This window comes from Salvia splendens, chromosome 9 (assembly GCF_004379255.2).
Source record: "Salvia splendens isolate huo1 chromosome 9, SspV2, whole genome shotgun sequence".
Lineage (NCBI taxonomy): Eukaryota > Viridiplantae > Streptophyta > Magnoliopsida > Lamiales > Lamiaceae > Salvia > Salvia splendens.
In genome coordinates, this window is record NC_056040.1 from 5,316,118 (window position 1) to 5,334,008 (window position 17,891).

Sequence of the window (17,891 nt, forward strand, 5' to 3'; positions counted from 1 at the left end):
ATCTGCTAGTATTATTTAGACGTACTTAATAAATAATTGTAAAGTTGAAAAAACAAACATTTATTTCTTGTTTAAAACATGAATCAAAAGAAATAGCAGTAATATAATAATTGATTCAAAAGGAAAACTAACGGTGTTAAGTTTTTTAAATATAAGGTATTAAATTGAAATACTAATTAAACTTTTTATACCATATAGGTAAATTTAAAACATTCTGTACTAATTTAAAACATAGGTGCAAGTTTTTGTATGTATGATGTAATTACCCTATTATTTGTTCATACAAGTAACTTCTTTACGATATTTAATTTGCAACAGAAAGGTAATTTAACTAGTCAACTATAAATAGCTTTAGAGGGGAGTGCTATATTGTTAACTCAATACTTGATTGCTAAGGGTGTCCAATATAGGGGCGGCGCGCCGGCCGCCCCCATCCCGCCTCCGCCCTGCCTTGCTATAGTGGAGGGACCGACCGCCCCGAGGCGGACGCCCTCCGGCTAGTTTTGTTTTTTTTTTGCTTTTAAATTCAATTTAATTTTCCTATAAATACACCTCATTCCTTTCATTATTTGCACACCATTACAACTCTTCACTCATACTTTCTCTCACTAAAATTTCTTCACTTATAGCTGTTTTTTTCTAATTACGTATAGTCCGATAATTTTAATTATAATTGAATTAAAATAAATGAAAAAAAATTGGGGCTATTGGAAGTGTCCACCTACAGGGGCAGACAACTTTTTTTGTGGGCGCGGACAAATAAACTGGGGTTGTGGACAAAAAATGGGGCGGGGCTATTGGAAGTGCTCGCCTTCTAGTGGACACTCTAACTACAACTAAATAATAGCCATTAGATATTCAAATTAAGGGCCTAGATCATTAGCCCCGGAATGTCAATACGATCAACAAAAAACGTCAATAAGGGTACTAAAGTCAATTTACAACAGATTAGTTTTAACTAACTTTTGAAAAATATTTCATAACTTTAAAACGCATATAACTTTCTCGATCTAAATTAAAGATAATTTCATAAGTATTCTACCGAGATCTCACTTGCATATGTTCCGATGTCAAAATTTGAAAAAAAATTAGAAAATTTTCAATTTTTTCGTACAACAACAAATGTAACATGATATATAAAATATGCCAATATAATACATGTAGAATGTAAATATAAGCAATGTGTTAACATTCTCAAAGCATTGTGTTGACATTTCACAGCATTGTATTGATATTTTTGAAACACTAGATTGACATTTTCATCCAAACCTCTAAATTGGTACTTTTTTTATATTTTTTGATTTAATTAATAAAAATAAATATTACACGTGGCAAATTATAGACTACAGGTTTTCTAAAATCTCATGATCTTAAATTAGTTGTAGTTAGCAATTAAATGATAAGTTAGCGATTGATCAATCACCTAGCTTTAGATATTTATTTTTGTTGAGCAAAATTATGTAACACTCTTTATGTCCCTCCGATGAACATTTGTTTGCGATAGATATTTTATTAAATTTTAGATAAAAGTAAATTGATAGGGCAAAGTGAGGCTTCATTTTTAGATAGAATCACATAATCATGATGTGTTCTGATTAGAAAAATTGGAAAAAAGCTAAAAATATGTGAAGAAGTAGATTTTTGATATGATTGGTCGGCTGAAATCCCGTCCAGGTGCATCTCGTGAATTGGTAGGATTCATCTCAAAACAAAAGCCATCAATTCCACGTGAGAAAAATGGATTCCGATTCCGATGACCTCGCTCCCACTCCCACTTTGAGGATCTAATCGCAATTAGAAGTGAGATATGACTGAAAGTGCAGAAGTAATCTCTGCTCCACTCCGTAAGTCAGCTCATCTAATTTTGATTGCATATGGATTATTAACCGTAATTCCTAATTGAACTGATTATGTGCAGTTGGGGAGACATCATCCGCCGCCGATGGCGAGAATTCGCCGGTGGAGCAGGTTGCCTTGACCGTGCCACCCACCGACGACCCATCCCTCCCCGTGGTCACATTCCGGATGTGGATTCTCGGCGCGGCCGCCTGCGTCCTCCTCTCCTTCCTCAACCAGTTCTTCTGGTACCGCCGCGAGCCCCTCTCCATCTCCTCCATCTCCGCCCAGATCGCCGTCGTGCCCCTCGGCCACCTCCTCGCCGCCGCCCTCACGCGCCGCGTCTTCTTCCCCGGGCGGCGCTGGGAGTTCAGCCTCAACCCGGGCCGCTTCAACGTCAAGGAGCACGTCCTCATCACCATCTTCGCCAACTCCGGCGCTGCCAACCCTTACTCCATCCACATCGTCAGCGCTGTCAAGCTATTTTATGGCCGGAAGATGACTTTCTGGGTCTCGCTCGGGGTCGTTCTCACCACGCAGATTCTCGGATTTGGCTGGGCCGGCCTCCTCCGCCGCTACCTGGTTGAGCCTGCTGCCATGTGGTGGCCGCAGAATCTCGTTCAGGTATCCCTCTTCAGGTGCGTTGACTTACTCATTCATAGATTAGTATATACTTCTACTACTTTTCAAGAAAAAAGTGTTCTTGGAGACACGGTTTGATTGCTGTGTTACTAATGTCTAAAAGATGGGATAAAATGTTTGGTAATTTGTTTGCTTTCGTTTAATACTCAGTCAACTTCAGCATTTATAACTCTTAGAACTTGTTTTCTGTTACTGCAAGACCCCAACATGTTTCAAAATGCTTAGTGAAAGTTTGTTGTGCAATTTCAGCTGTTTTGCCTCAGTTTCTGTTATTACAGAAGAAAGAACGTCGTCAAAACATTCCCTCTTTTGCTCGTTGAATTCACAGCTGTTACAGTAATCCAACTTGATAAAATTGCAGTTAGGAACAGAAAAATTCCCAAGAAAACTAGTGTCTTTTAAGTTACTTTGACTGAAAGTAAGATCTGCATATTCTTTAGGCCAAAATGAGCTGATTTTCGTGTGTTTTTCCTCATGTGGACTAATGAGGATGCATAGTTCGAATATCTTACCTTGCCTTTGAGAATGCAATTTCATCAATAAGACAATTTCTAGTCTCAGAGAACTCTTATGGATCTATTAAGATATGGGTATGAGGATCGATTCATAGTTGAGTATAAACTAATACATACATCTACTACTTTTCAAGCAAAAAGTGTTCTTAGATAGACGGTTTGATTGCTGTCTTACTAATGTGGATAAAATGCTTGGCAATTTGTTCGCTTATGTTTCATACTCAGTCAACTTCAGCATTAGTATCTCTTAGCATTTATAACTCTTGGCACTAGTGAAAGTTGTGCAATTTTAGCTGAAGATTAGGTTTTGCCTCAGTTTCTATGATTACAGAAGAAAGAATGTCGTCAAAACATGCCCTTTTTTGCTTTTGAATTCATAGTTGTAACAATAATCCAACTTGATAAAATTGCAGTTAGGACATAGCCATGAACAGAAAAATTCCAAGTATAGTACTTTGACTGAAAGTAAGAGCTGCAAAATCTTTAGACCGCACGGAGCTGATTTTTATGTGTTTTTCCTGATATGGACTAATGAGGAAGCATAGTTCGAGTATCTTGACTTGCCTACTAAAATGCAATTTTCATCAATCAGACTAATTTTAGTCTTAGAGAACTCTTATGGACCTATTAAGATACCTTCTGTTTTAAATTTGTTAAATGAACATAGTGTGTGCTATAACAAGTATGTAATCATCAGACTTTTAAATTGCAGGGCACTTCATGAGAAAGAAGTCAGAGCAAAGGGAGGAATGACACGGAATCAGTTCTTCCTGATCGCCTTCATTTGCAGCTTTGCTTATTATGTGTTTCCAGGATATCTTTTCCCGAAGCTGACTTCAATCTCCTGGCTTTGCTGGATATTTTCTTCATCCATCATCATTCAACAGCTTGGTTCTGGGCTCCATGGTCTAGGATTAGGGGCTATCGGCCTTGATTGGGCAAGCATATCCTCGTATCTTGGCAGCCCACTAGCTAGCCCGTGGTTTGCTACTGCTAACATTGCCGTTGGATATATTTTCTGCGTGTACATAGTTACGCCTATTATGTACGGGCTCAATGTCTTCAAAGCCAGGACCTTTCCAATTTTCTCTGATGACCTCTTCACATCAGAGGGGCAGGTTTATAACATATCTGCCATAATAGATTCAAACTTCCATGTTGACTTAGACGCATATGAGCGTGAGGGTCATCTCTATCTCACTACATTCTTCGCCACGACCTATGGTTTTAGCTTTGCCTGTCTCACTGCAACCATTGTTCATGTCCTCCTTTTCCATGGCAAGTAAGGTGTACTATAATTGACTCGAATTGCATTCATTCTTTGAGTTACTTATATTATACTTGTGTTGCCAAGAAAGATGGACTATATTTGTATTGATGAGGATTCTGTACTAAAACTAAGCTAAGAACACCATTCTATGTTAGAAACTTCACTAATTTGGCAGAAAACATCTAAACTTGTTGAATTTTTTCTAGAACTTATTTCTTTAAGTATCAAGTTCTGCTCTAAGTTTATATTTTCCTGTCACTGATGCGAACTAGAGAACTAGTTATCAATGGATCGTGGCTGAGGTAAAATAAAATATGAAACCATTTGGTTTGCTTTTTACATCACGTTGCAAATAGACAAACTGAACATGTACCTGTTAGATTAGTTGGCCCATGAAAAGTTGTAGCTGTTGGTCTTTAGAACTGCTACTTTGTTGATTTCTGAAACTGTCCGCTTTTGTGTGCTTAGAGATCTGTGGGTGCTGAGCAAGTCCGCATTCAAGGAGAAGACGATGGATGTACACACCAAGCTCATGCAAAGCTACAAGAAAGTTCCCGAATGGTGGTTCTTATGTATTCTTTTCATAAACATTGCCGTCACCTTACTTCTCTGTCAATTAAACATCGATCAACTTCAGTTGCCGTGGTGGGGCGTCTTATTTGCGTGTGCTCTCGCCTTCTTCTTCACCCTTCCTGTTGGAGTCATTGCTGCCACAACAAACCAAGTGAGACTCTCTAACTGATTCTAACTTTGTTTGCACTATTATTTGCCAATACCAAATGCATCCTCTTATGTGTTGGTTTTTTTATGTCCTTTAATCTATACGTTGTTATCATTAGTTGCAGTTTTGGTGTGAGTAGTTTACTTGTTCCAGATTAGAAAAAAACTGTGCAGTTACTCTGCATTCTGCAAGCTTCAGAGACATGTTAATCGATAAACTTGTTGTGATCAGATACCAGGATTGAACGTGATCACAGAATACATCATCGGATTTCTGTATCCCGGTTATCCAGTGGCCAACATGTGCTTCAAGGTGTATGGCTACATCAGCATGAAACAAGCGTTGGTGTTTCTTCAAGACCTCAAACTCGGACATTACATGAAAATACCACCTCAAACGATGTTCATGGCTCAGGTTACTTCATTTTCTTCCAAACTTCTGCAACGTTTATCATAATAATCTTGCTCATTCTTGATGTTGGTTGATCAGGTAGTTGGCACTCTGATATCATCTGTGGTGCATCTAGGAACAGCATGGTGGCTCATGGACACCATCCCCAACATCTGTGACCGGTCAGTACTTCCTTCTAGCAGCCCATGGACATGCCCGAGCGACCATGTATTCTATGATGCCTCTGTCGTGTGGGGGTTGATTGGACCACAGAGAATATTTGGAAACCTTGGCTTCTACTCTGCCATCAACTGGGCTTTCCTTGTCGGGGCTGTGGCTCCAGGTGTAGTGTGGGTGGCCATCAAGGCCTTCCCCGGGCAGCAGTGGCTTAAGCATGTGTCAGTTCCTGTGATGCTGGTGTCGGTTATTAATATGCCTCCGGCAACTGCTGTGAACTACAACAGCTGGATCATCATAGGGTTCCTGTCGGGCTATGTTGCATACCGATACTACCGAGAGTGGTGGAGTCGACTCAACTACTTGCTGTCCGGAGCGCTAGATGCAGGATTGGCCTTTATGGGAGTGTTTCTGTATCTGTGTTTGGGGATGGGGCATGTTAGCCTCGAGTGGTGGGGAAGTGTTACTGATGGATGCCCTCTGGCTTCTTGCCCTACTGCTAAAGGCATTGTTGTTGAGGGATGCCCAATCTTTTGAACTGATTTTCCCCCTTCATTCCACTTTTCAATATATTATGTTGTATTTTAGTAGTGATTGATAGAATTATCTTCACTTTTGTATGTTTGTTAGTATTAAGTTATTTCATCTTTCATGTTAGTAAGTGTTTTGAATATGACTGTCAAGTAAGTTTCACTTTCATTTGTGCATAAAAAAAAGTTAGGACTTAACCAAAAAAGACAGCTAGAAATTGTTGTGTAGTTACCTAATTTTACTATTTTGATTCGTCCGTGATTTAAAATCACATTTACTTTTTATCCCATTTTTAAGAGATGGGTCTCATACTCTACAGAATTATTATACTCACATTTCATTTTAGAAGCAATACATAAAAGTTGGACTCACATTTCAGTAATTACTTCCATCAACTTTTCTTCACAAAATTATCTTAAAATTGGCGTTGAGTCTAAATGAAATTATAAATGGCAGTTGAACTCACATTCCACTGAATACTTCGATCACTTTTCTTCATAAAGTCAATCAACTTTTTAAAATTGGTATTGAGTCAAAACGAGACTATAAATGGCGGACGAAGTAACAATATAGTAGCCATGAATTAAATTATTGTGAACAAAGGTTTGTATAAATTGAAATTTAATTATTTTGGGGGTGTAAAATAGCAACATCTAACAACTGGAGGGGCGAAATTAGTTATCTGATCTACAGTTCAATTTCACTGAACAAAGGGAACGACGTCGCTTGACGTGGCAACGCCATTGATGGAGCCTCATCAGCCACAGTCAACGCCGAAGCCCTCGTCTTTGCGGTGGCAAATCCTACGCCGCGCTCTTCTTCGCCGTCCATCCAATTCCGGTAAGCTTATCTATGCATGTATGAATTTGAATCACTCCTACGCGCCAAAGTCATTTCTTGTAAAGTTGGAAAATTCTGGATTTTTTGTCAACAAACAAAGAATTTGCAGGTGATTCCAGTGACAATATCAGTTTAGAAAAAGTATCGCGACGAACGAGAAGTGGATTCAATCTGATACCGTGCCATGTGGTGAATGACGGCGGCGAAGATCCAGATTCTTTGTCTAAGAGAGATGTTTGTTACCGCTACACATTGCCGCTGCCTAATGCTCCTGAGATTTTTCTACGGTGAGTTAGGGATGCCAATATTCCGGTAGTTGTCCAGTTGTTAGCTCAATTGGTTGTAGGCTAGTGGCTTAAGGCTGGTATTGTTGAAATGCTGCTTGAATTATGCTTTGTTGCGGTTGTGTAACTAGTGACAACATGTGTATGCAGTCAGAGATGGGAAGATCGTGTTGATCTCAATGACTTTGAAGTCTGTAATCGATACAACATAGATAATACGGGACTTGTCTGTAAGTAGCATGTTATTATATATTCCTATTTATGATGACTAAGACTGTTTCGGCATAATTTGACCTCCTGAGCAATCAATGTCTTCTGAAAACTATATGAGTTTGATTTCTTCTAATTTAAGCTAAAATAAGTATTTTGTTTGCTGCCAGTTAAATTTCCTCGGAATTTTATCATGTCAAGTCAATCAGTGATATTGAACTTGATCAGTATTCTTTAAAGTGCCCTTGTGAAGTTAGCTTTAGAAATATCTCAACTGGTGTACTGTTTTTTGACCCCGTCGACATCAGATTTTTGAAGGATGTTAGATGAAGTTATTTAGGATGTGAAGTTAGATGGGAGTTTATTCTGATTTTGCTCGAACTCAAATTAGTTTCAACCCAAACCCTCTTGGTCCTCTGCAAGTAGTCATATTTGTAATGTAGAGGAAGGACTCCATAGGAAGGGAATGTGGGGCAGTGGGGGCATCAAAATTTACTGGAAATCCATTTCAGTCAGTTTGTGTTTAGTTGTACTTGGAAGTAGGTAAGAGCACCATCCCCATAAGAAGTCGGCAACCCAGTTCAGGAATTTGAGCATTTCAGCTCAATACCTTCTAGTGGACTGTATAAAATTAGAGCATGGTTTTCCTTTGAGTTACTAAAAGAGTGATTAATTCTACTTTCTGATAGATACCATCTGGCAGAGACTCAAATTTTCACAGTATTACTGGTCTGAACAATTAAGACTTGATAGAGGAGTGGGAACTAGATAAGAACAGATGTGTGGGCCTTGACCTCTCTTTTACACTCTGTAGTATGATTATTGATTGCAATGGTTTTGAAACAAAATGTCCTTTGATAACTCTGATTTTTCAGCTGTTTCCCAGGAATGTCAATTTCTCATAACTATCTACTTATTAGATGCCCCAAAGGACTTCTTTATATGTGGGGAGGCTGTATGCTACTTAGCATAGTGCAAAATCTACAATAGATAATCTTGTGTCATTTTAGAAGTATTATGGCGGAATAATTAGCACATTTAAATGATTAACAAAAGAAATTCTAACCAACACTTTGTTCTATAATTTGGAAACACATAAAATTGGTCTCTAATGTTAGTAATACACAAATTAAGTTGTACTCTTGGTGCAAAGTGGTACATAAGGTCAACTAGCCTTTCAGAAATTGGAAATACTTCTACATGTTTGTGTCTGGACATTTTTCAATACAGTGCTAACAATGTTACATAACCCTGGAAGATTGGTAGACAATTATCATAAAAATCTTTGAATTTGCAGATGCATTTTCTCTTCGCATGACAAATCAAAATTTGTCAAATGTTTTTCGAGAAGCCCTCAATGCATCTTAAAATATTAAAAATATGAAAAAGAAATCATAGTATTAGATCGGGTATCATTACCGATGAAAAAGTTGATTGATCACGAAAATTGATCAGTTTCATTGGCTTGGCTTCAAACATTACTTCTAAATATTTGAAACAATTAAAAATGACCTGAAATCTTCCTAAAATGGCTTCAATATAACTTATTTGTATTAGAATATCAGCAATTAAGTTGGGCATGTAATCTGGCTGCTACTCTAGAACTGATATACTGACATCTCTCTCCAGCAATATTGTCTTCAATTCATTATTCATCCTGCTGATTCAATGGAAATTCTTGCATGACTCTACAGCTGTAGAATCCTAGCCACGTTTACCACTGAGAGTTCACATCTCTAAATAAGTTCCTTTTCCGGTCGACTTGGGAATAACACGCAGGCTGTAGCCTGTAAGATGTGACTGAAAGAACATGAGTATTAATTGCATAGAAATGATTATTATAGAGCCTTGAGACAAAACTTAATGACATTTTGATGAAGAAATGAGCCTTGCATATCCAAGATTGGTGATGTCAGGGCATGTGGTCCTGTTTCTAGATATGGAAACACAATATTAGGACTGCAATAACCAATAATCTTCTGTCTTTCTACCCGTCTTTTTTCCCTGGGATTTCTTTTTCATGAATAGTATGCGAGAACAAAATCAGATGTCATGCTGCAGAAGGAATTGACATATTATACTTCTGCCAAGAATTACCAAATGGACATATGGCATGTTTTCGCATCTCATCCATGTGTATTTAAGAAAGAAATTGCTTTTAAGCTATATGGAACATTTGAACTGTCCAAAGTTGTTTACTAGCTATTTTTGTAGTTCCTATACTTGGTTTAAGAAATGATATTTTTTCTGCTCAAACCACTCTTTCTTCTTCATTGCTACCATGACTACATGTTCTGGGGAACACTTATATTTATAGATTCTTTTCTCTTTAACAGGTCAGTGGCCTTCAGAGGATGTACTTGCTTATTATTGCATGTCACATCTTGATAATTTCAGGTTTATTAGCAAGTAGCAACCTTGATTCATTGGCTGCTAATGCATTTCTGCTGAATTTATTTCTGAGTCATTCTCTATATTCTTAGGAATAAAAGAGTTATCGAACTTGGATCAGGGTACGGTCTAGCTGGTTTTGTTATTGCTGTGGCTGCAGAAGCATTAGAAGTGGTGATATCAGATGGAAACCCTCAAGTTGTTGATTGTATCCTCTTGTTATAATCAATTAATAAACTTGTGTATTAGAATACACTTCATGTTATCTACTTGTTGGCTGGTTTTACTCTTTTGATTTAGCAGCATGCAGCATGCTATAATGACCAATTATGCTGCATTTTTCACAATAATGGGCTATGAACTTGTCAAGCTCTTGGCACAATAAATTAAGATAGGAAACCAGAAAAATAGAGTTCTGAATAACTTTTTTTAAGCCTCACTCTGATTGGTTTGGTGATAATTTATATGATGTAAATATGACAAGAAACATCATGGCTTCAAGCCTGCAAGAAATCTAGGCATCTAAGTGATACCAATTGGTGCTAGGGTATAGGTCAGCTTTTCTGGTAGCGTTTGCATAAGCAGCAGTATATAACTTAATGTTGTGTGCTGCCACCAAGGGATTAAAAATGGTACATTCTAAGCATGAACACTTCTAACAAATTGTAGGATTATTTTGATTGAAATGTTGAAGGTGATGTTATTCGTTTCCCCGTATTTTAGGTCGTATGTTTCATTAATTGTTCTGCGTAAAATGAACGTTCTTAACAAGCAGATATACAGCATAATATCAATATCAACTCTGCTGCACTCGGCAGTACAGAGGTGAAGCCAATGATCCTGCACTGGGATCAACATGTTGTATCAGATATTTCTGGATCCTTCGACATCATTGTTGCGAGTGACTGGTAATTGAATTGTATGCATTAATCATAAAGAACACCCAATTTCCCTAAAGTCAATGTGATCAAATTTGTTTTTTGCTGAGGAAATGGATAGATCAGTGTCCTGTGGGTGTAGAACTAGCGACCATACATCTATAGTTTGTAACTTTGTATATATGCATAACAAGAAGTTTTGAAATTATGAAAGACAGTATGTATTATGTATGCAGATGAAGGGTGAGATGGAATTGCTAGATTCTGATAAAAAGAATTTTCGTGAGCCTTATGCTCAAGATCGTCCAAAACAATCATATATATTATGCTACATTAGCTGCACATGCTAGCACTTATGTAAGAGAATTTCTTTTCACTATAAATCAACTCATGGTGTTGACTTTAGCTTGTCATTTTGCAGCACTTTTTTCAAGAAATTCCACAAAGGGCTGGCTCGAACAATCAGATGCTTGCTTAAAGAGCATGGTCCCTCTGAAGCCCTACTCTTTAGCCCCAAAAGAGATGATTCTTTGGACAAATTTCTGCTGGAAGTTGAGGCTAGTGGGATGCACTTCACTATCACCGAAGCCTACGATGCAGAAATATGGAGACGGCATAAAAGTATCATCAACGGCGATTACTCCTGGCCCAACTATGAGCCGGACCACTGTTACCCTTTATTGGTCAGCATTACACGGTGAACTTCTTTTTGTGTTCTGCTTTTGCCGTTTCTTGTCTGCTACCTAGCCTTTGATCTTAAGCTTTCTCATTGAATATTTCAAGATGGAACCATCTATCATTGTGAAAGTTATGACATAGGAAAGCACTAAGCTTGACATCGATTCCTCGAAATTTGATGCAGATTATTTCTTTATACTAGAATAGTATGCAAAGATTTGTAGTACTAATATATAGTAGTATCATCTACTTGTTAATAAATTAGTTTAAAGTATTAGTGGATATAATGGTTTGTTTAAGGGAGGATTGTTTGGTTATCTTTTTGTAGATGTGTATAGAAATATGGTGAGTTGAGGAACTTTAAAAAATGCAAAAGATTCCCCCACCCATTATCCTCATAAAGATATCATTTTTCGCATACTTAATATTGCTGTGAAACAATAAGATAGATTCTGCTAAGACGATAGATGCTTTCAAAAGGTGGCATGGCAGTGCAATTCCCTTTGGATCAAGTTTATGCTTCTCTTTGCGATTTTATTTATTTAGATATACAGATTTTTTCTAGCAAGTTGGGATTTTTTCTACTCCTTGGAGACTGTTGTTACGACCATTTTAAGCGTGAACTTGAAACTTCCATTCAGTTGGTTGAATCTTCAAATCTTGCAAGTTGTATGAATTGAAAATCAAAATTCTTGGGCAGTTAAAACTGTTTTCAAAATTGGTAATTTTATTGTAAATTAATCGAACTCTAATTTAGGATATTTTTTGTGGTTGTTAATTAATTGAGTAGTTATGAAGCCTTCTGCTTGTACATAAAGGTATGAATTATATATGAATTGCATTCATTTTTTAGCTCAAGCTGTAAAAAGAAAAATTATTATTCCTTTTGAATATTTGAGTCCATATTTCTTTGGTCAATAACTCGATTCTTTGGAGCTTGATAAAAAATCTGAAGGCACAAATTTGGAGGCTCTCAACAGTAGTTTTCTAACTGGAAGTGGTATTAAGAATCCAAAATTCAACATTAACAAAAAAATAATAATAATATACTGACTAACTCTTAGTCCATTTTATGATTATTGACAATGATCAATATCTAACACGATGGATAGCATTGTAAAAACTACACTCGAGAGCTTTTTAAACATTGCTTCGAAATTCGGATTGCTCACCAAACTTCAAAAATTGAGTCAGCTAGCAAATGAAGTAAAATTTGGACCCATGCAAAAGTTTACAAAATCAATATTTATGCATTATTTAACGAAGAAATAATGTTAAAATCATAATTTGGTATGCGTATTTTGTATATATCTTAATTATTTAAATACTCCCTCCGTCTCACGATAGGATTCCCTCTTGTTATTTATGATAAAAAAAATGAAATGTGACTCTAATTGTGAGACGGACTGAAATGACAAAATATGACTCTTATTATGAGACGGGTGAAGGAATACATTTGCAATAGTTTGGGGAGAACCGAAGATCCTCTTAATTACCAATTATCCCTCAAAATGATGTTGATAGCAACACAGAAAGACCAAAAAAAAATGATGTTGATAGCAACACAGAAAGACCAAAAAAAAGTTGCAAAGCATCTCCACATTACTCTTGATACACATCTACATGCTTGGTAGTCAATGATAGCAAGCATGTCGGGCAGCTTTATTGTGTCTCGTGTATATGGAACCGTTGCTGACAGTCTTGGGTTGTCGACGACCTCGAATATTTAGCATTGAATGCATCTGGAATGACGCAACAAAATTGCTCAATCATTCTCAACCTGTCAATTCGTCAATACTTGATTGATCAACAAAATCGCAACAATCATTCTCAACAGAATTGATCAATAATTCTGTGAATCGTGAGTTTTTAGACTAGGCAGGGCTAGGGGTTGAAAAATGGATATCGAGTATTGGATTTACCGGCACATATGTATCCGATCCATATTTGTTATGCATTTAGTACCCAATACCTGATTTTACGGGATCGGGTAATAGAATTTTGGATATGTCGGGTATCAGACAACTCGGTCGAATATCGAGTATACTCAATTACCCGATTAATACTTAATTTTAGGCCTGTAAATTAGGGTACCCGCGGGTACCCAAACCCGAAAATTCAAGTACCCGAACCCAAAATCTCGAAAATATCATATACCCAATACCCGATCCGCATGTGAATTCGGGTACCTTAATACCCGGTGCGGGTACCCGAACCTAACTAATCGGGTACCCATAAACCCGAAATTAGTATATTTCAAATTTATTCTTTTATATAAATTATATTGTGATGAGAATAGAAATTATTAAAAATAACACAATAATACTATTTATTGACTATTATTAAAAGTCTAAACTTCAATTCTAATGCTTTAGCTTTCTCTAGATTATGATTATATGACTATATATATATATTCCTTCCGTCCCATAGAAATAAGTCATTTGGAATTTACACTAGAAAAAGTAGTTGAAATTATGTAGTGAATGGTGGGACCCATAAAAAGATAAAGTAAAGATAATGAGAAAAATGTTGTCATAATTGGATATGAGCTATTTGTATGGGACATACGAAAAATGAAATATGGCTTATTTCTATAAGACGAAAGGAGTAGATAATAGACATTAGACAAATAGACATTACTTAATTTTAAAATAAAGAATTTTTTTGCATAAATCTGCATGTGATTAAATAGATTTACCCTAGATTTACCCTACAGGCCATAGGCCCTATACTAAATAAAAATATTTATCACAAATACATAATTAATCGGGCATTAGTCGGGTACCCTAATACGGGTTTCGGGTACCCTAAACCCGAAAAATCCTAACATTAACTACCCAAACCCGTACCCGAACCCATAATTTTGGGTTTCGGGTACCCAAAACCCGTCGGATATTGAGTCGGGATCGGGTATACCCGAAACCCGTAGACTAAATTTGCAAGCTACTTAATTTACTATTTAGGGTGTTTTAAACTAGGTTTAGGACTGTTGCGATCGATGGATGGAGAATCAAGCGGTAAGCAATTGAACAGTGAATACCGTTAGTTAAAAATTAATGAAAGAAACCAAAATGCATATAATTATGGTCAAACCATTTTCAACTTTATCATGATGAAGTCTTGATTAAATCACGTAAAGACAAACTTTACATTATAAAATCGCTATGCTTATCTTCAAAGCAATGATTATTACTCCACAGAAACTAGGAACGCACTTCACTATTAAGCACTTTCAGCTGAAAGTAAAATGACTACTCCATTCCTTTTTTATCATTTTATTATTAAAATATTTACATAGTACCATATTTCATGAAGTACTAGTATTAAATAAACATAAACTTAATACTATCATAAATTAATTTCCAATTATTTAAATTAAATATTCATTCTGTACACGAAAAAATTAAATAAGATAAATGAATGGACTAATTTTTACTCGATGATTTGACAATATAGAGAATAACGTCTTTTTTTTTATATCTGTTTTATCACTTTTTTTAAAAGGCAATGTGATTGGCACTTTGGCTGGACAAACACCTATTTCAGTGTCCCCTCGAAATGCTTTCACACAAATTTTACCTTAAAGTTTATACTTTGGGTCCCAACAAGTAATTTCATTAGAATCAAACAACTACTCCTAAAAGAACATCACAATGTTAAAAATAAAATTCCCCCTTTCCCCCTCGATATTTTGCTTCTAATTTTCTTTTGCGATATTCTTCCATTACCCTGAAAAGGATAAAAAAAAAGAAGGGAAGAAATAAAGATATTTGTGTAAAGAGATAAGTTAGACGCTCAATTTACAATTATTGATAGCATTGAATTTTTAAATATAGAATTGTCATCGAAACTAAATAAAATATTTAAGATTAGTAAATTAGACAGATTTACTATCATGACATGTTTTTCAATTGAATAATTTTGACCTGCTATTTAATCTCATAATAATACCATGTAGCATGATTTTTGTCATATAAATATTGACCTTTAACGAAATTAATCTCGAAAAAATTATGTCAAATTCGAATTGAGTAATCTCGGGCAGCTCAAATTGAAATTTTTGTTTGTGAAATCTACGAGCATTTAATGTTACTTTCAATGTTTTTATGTTTATTAATCATTTTTCGTCAGTTTTATGGTTTGGTATAATTTTACTTCAATTGATACGCTAACAATGGTGAGTAAACTGTAACAAAATATTGATGCACTAACATTTTCTTCATTTTGAGAAAATCAAACATGTGCACCGCATATGTTTCAAAGTGTATATAAATGATAAAATGAAATATAAAGGCGAGTCGTTTTCACATTATTTATAATGACATGAATTTTCATTTGACATAAATTCGTAGCTTTCCTTTTCCGATTATTATCTCTAACACTAAAAAACAAATGTTACAATTGAAAAAGTACAAGTGAAACAGCTAGATGTACAACAATAACTGCCAGCAATGCTTGCACTGTGGCACTAGGACTCGAGTCCCCCGTTGCCAAATCCGCCAACCATGATCCGTCCGCCAAAATCGCCTCCTGCACCGACCCGGATCCGGTTCCCGCCCCGGTCCCTGTTTCGGATCCGGGCTCCGAACCCGACCCGGAATCATCCGTCGTGGTACTGGTAGCATCATCCGATTTTGATGATTTTTGGCTGCAGAAACAAAATTCAGAGTCGGATTTCCACATTAACTGCGTTTAATTTAGGATTTTGTGAATTCAATTTGAGTTTTACCTAGAGTGGGAGGGGCAGAAGGTGATGACGTAATCCGCGGCGGTGCAGGTGAAGGTGCTGGTGGCGTCGTCGTAGGCGTAGCTGTACGACTTAGGGCACGCGCTCTTGAACGCCTGCGAGTACGCCGACGGCTTGCACGTCGCCGGCGATCCGTACTCGCCCTTGCAGCAGTACTCCGGCGTGTTGAAAACGTCGCACGCGCTCCGGCACGCGCCGCCGCTCCCCGCCCTCAGCTCCGCCGGGCACCTCTGGTTGATGTCCTCGAGACACCCGGTCGACGCGCACTGCCCCGATCCGCCACCGCCGGGCACGACGAGCATCGGAAGGTTGTATCCGTCTACGAGGCTGACGTCGTAGAAGTCCATGGAGCCGGAGCCGGAGCCGAGGGTGAATTCGGCGAGCGTGGCGGCGGTAGCTCCGGCGCCGTTGCACTCCAATTGGCCGGAGCCGCAATCGCCGGTTTGGCAGGAGCCGTGGCCGGTTTCATCGAAATTGCAGCCGGTCCGGCCCCAAAAGCGGCCGGACCAGCCGGTTGGCGCTTGGAAGGCGCGTGAACCGGATTTCTTGAGCTCGAAACCTGTGGTTTCGAGCTCCGGACTTCCTAGAATTGCTGGCCAAATTGTTTGTGAGCATTTGTTTACAAATGTGAATGTTGCACCTGCATCATCACACCATTTTCCAATTCTTATCTAATTCTGCAACTAAAAATATACTCCACATAAAATTAAATGATTATACACTATGTTTGCTTACCCTTGGCTTGGGAGAGGTGGAGGAGGAGAGTGATGAAGATGATATTTAAGGAAGAAGCCATTTAATTTGTGATTTTGTAGGATGATATGAAGAGAGCAATAAAATGAATGGCTAATAATAGATAGATGAAGGGTGGTTGTGGTGGTGGTGGTGGAGCTGCTCCTCCCCCAAAATTGAGTGGATGAATTAAAGGAGGGAGGGTGGTGGTGGTGGTGGCGGCGACGGCGGAGGAGCAGTGCAGGTAGTGATGAGTGGAGAGGAGTGAGTGGGACAGGAATCTTAATCAATCTATGTTGTGTTCATATATATATATATATATAATCCCATACACGCACATTCACTCTGCTTTTTCTTTACCAAAAATATACTCTAGTGCTGCAAAATTCAATAGTAGATGTATGCTATGCTTATTCATATTAATAAAAGCATATTAGTAGGGTGGGACAAATTTTGGTGTTTTTCTCTTTCCAAAAGGTTAAAAATGGTTAAAAAAACTTATCAACTTCACATAATGTGTCAATTTCCTGCGACGAGTCATTCAGTCGATCTTTGAAATCGACATGGCACATTTAATCCCAAGGGCATCAGTAGTACGGCGCCCTAAAGTCCGCTCTATGCAGTGTCATGTCAGCATTTTATCTTCCTACTTTTTCACCTGCCGTAGGACGCCCTAAGCATTTTCTTTTATTTGAATATTTAAATAAATACAAAAATTGAGAAAAAACTTCATTTCATTTATAAAATTGGCAAAATAGTCTGCAACTAGACGTTCGTGAGTTGCGGCGTGTTCGCGGAGGACAAATGTCCGACGTCGAATAGGCCTGGGGATTTGCTCCGCCGCTGCCGCCTGCGCCTCCTCGCGTTGCATTTCGGCTAAGCATTCCGCCATTGCGTCTTGAGCCGCTGCATTTAAGGCTTGAGTCAAGGTCGGACTACCGCCCTCCGAGGAACTCCAGTCGTCGTCGTGGTTCATTTTGGTTTGTGAGAGATGAAGAAATGTGAGAGATGAGAGATGCGAGAAATGTTCGTATGAAAAATAGAATGAG

The 17,891-nt window shown here is 37.7% G+C and overlaps 3 protein-coding genes across 4 annotated transcripts; 2 read left to right on the forward strand and 1 right to left on the reverse strand.

Annotated features, from left to right (window-relative positions):
- The first annotated feature begins 1,562 nt into the window (after nucleotides 1-1,562).
- On the forward strand, nucleotides 1,563-6,208 carry LOC121748829 (oligopeptide transporter 7-like). Its single transcript, XM_042143365.1, has 6 exons — nucleotides 1,563-1,844; nucleotides 1,919-2,474; nucleotides 3,706-4,275; nucleotides 4,732-4,987; nucleotides 5,216-5,398; nucleotides 5,474-6,208. The coding sequence occupies exons 1-6, from the start codon at nucleotides 1,808-1,810 to the stop codon at nucleotides 6,086-6,088; spliced, it is 2,217 nt and encodes a 738-aa protein (XP_041999299.1). The 5' UTR covers nucleotides 1,563-1,807; the 3' UTR covers nucleotides 6,089-6,208.
- A 459-nt stretch (nucleotides 6,209-6,667) lies between these two features.
- On the forward strand, nucleotides 6,668-11,640 carry LOC121747939 (calmodulin-lysine N-methyltransferase-like). 2 transcript variants are annotated; one of them, XM_042142106.1, is made up of 8 exons: nucleotides 6,668-6,685; nucleotides 6,796-6,922; nucleotides 7,032-7,209; nucleotides 7,357-7,436; nucleotides 9,753-9,813; nucleotides 9,900-10,015; nucleotides 10,583-10,715; nucleotides 11,107-11,640. In XM_042142106.1, the coding sequence occupies exons 2-8, from the start codon at nucleotides 6,829-6,831 to the stop codon at nucleotides 11,384-11,386; spliced, it is 942 nt and encodes a 313-aa protein (XP_041998040.1). In that variant the 5' UTR covers nucleotides 6,668-6,685; nucleotides 6,796-6,828; the 3' UTR covers nucleotides 11,387-11,640. The 2 variants fall into 2 exon arrangements, with proteins under 2 accessions (XP_041998040.1, XP_041998039.1); XM_042142105.1 differs by lacking the exon at nucleotides 6,668-6,685 and having other exon boundaries at nucleotides 6,749-6,922.
- A 4,004-nt stretch (nucleotides 11,641-15,644) lies between these two features.
- Nucleotides 15,645-17,200, reverse strand: LOC121746991 (thaumatin-like protein 1). The gene is made up of 3 exons (XM_042140963.1): nucleotides 16,846-17,200; nucleotides 16,093-16,750; nucleotides 15,645-16,011 (listed from the first exon to the last, which is right to left on the reverse strand). The coding sequence occupies exons 1-3, from the start codon at nucleotides 16,904-16,906 to the stop codon at nucleotides 15,759-15,761; spliced, it is 972 nt and encodes a 323-aa protein (XP_041996897.1). The 5' UTR covers nucleotides 16,907-17,200; the 3' UTR covers nucleotides 15,645-15,758.
- Nucleotides 17,201-17,891: the final 691 nt, after the last annotated feature.

Excerpts from the sequence above, each read along its gene's own strand:
- LOC121748829 (XM_042143365.1), top strand. The coding sequence starts at position 1,808 with ATGACTGAAAGTGCAGAAGTAATCTCTGCTCCACTCC. Across the intron at positions 2,475-3,705 it reads GTTCAGGTATCCCTCTTCAG|GGCACTTCATGAGAAAGAAG; the intron begins GTGCGTTGACTT and ends TTTAAATTGCAG. Across the intron at positions 5,399-5,473 it reads AAACGATGTTCATGGCTCAG|GTAGTTGGCACTCTGATATC; the intron begins GTTACTTCATTT and ends TTGGTTGATCAG.
- LOC121747939 (XM_042142106.1), top strand. The coding sequence starts at position 6,829 with ATGGAGCCTCATCAGCCACAGTCAACGCCGAAGCCCTCGTCTTTGCGG. Across the intron at positions 7,437-9,752 it reads AGATAATACGGGACTTGTCT|GTCAGTGGCCTTCAGAGGAT; the intron begins GTAAGTAGCATG and ends TCTCTTTAACAG. Across the intron at positions 9,814-9,899 it reads TCACATCTTGATAATTTCAG|GAATAAAAGAGTTATCGAAC; the intron begins GTTTATTAGCAA and ends CTATATTCTTAG.
- LOC121746991 (XM_042140963.1), bottom strand. The coding sequence starts at position 16,906 with ATGGCTTCTTCCTTAAATATCATCTTCATCACTCTCCTCCTCCACCTC. Across the intron at positions 16,751-16,845 it reads CCACCTCTCCCAAGCCAAGG|GTGCAACATTCACATTTGTA; the intron begins GTAAGCAAACAT and ends GTGATGATGCAG. Across the intron at positions 16,012-16,092 it reads TTCTGCCCCTCCCACTCTAG|CCAAAAATCATCAAAATCGG; the intron begins GTAAAACTCAAA and ends TTGTTTCTGCAG.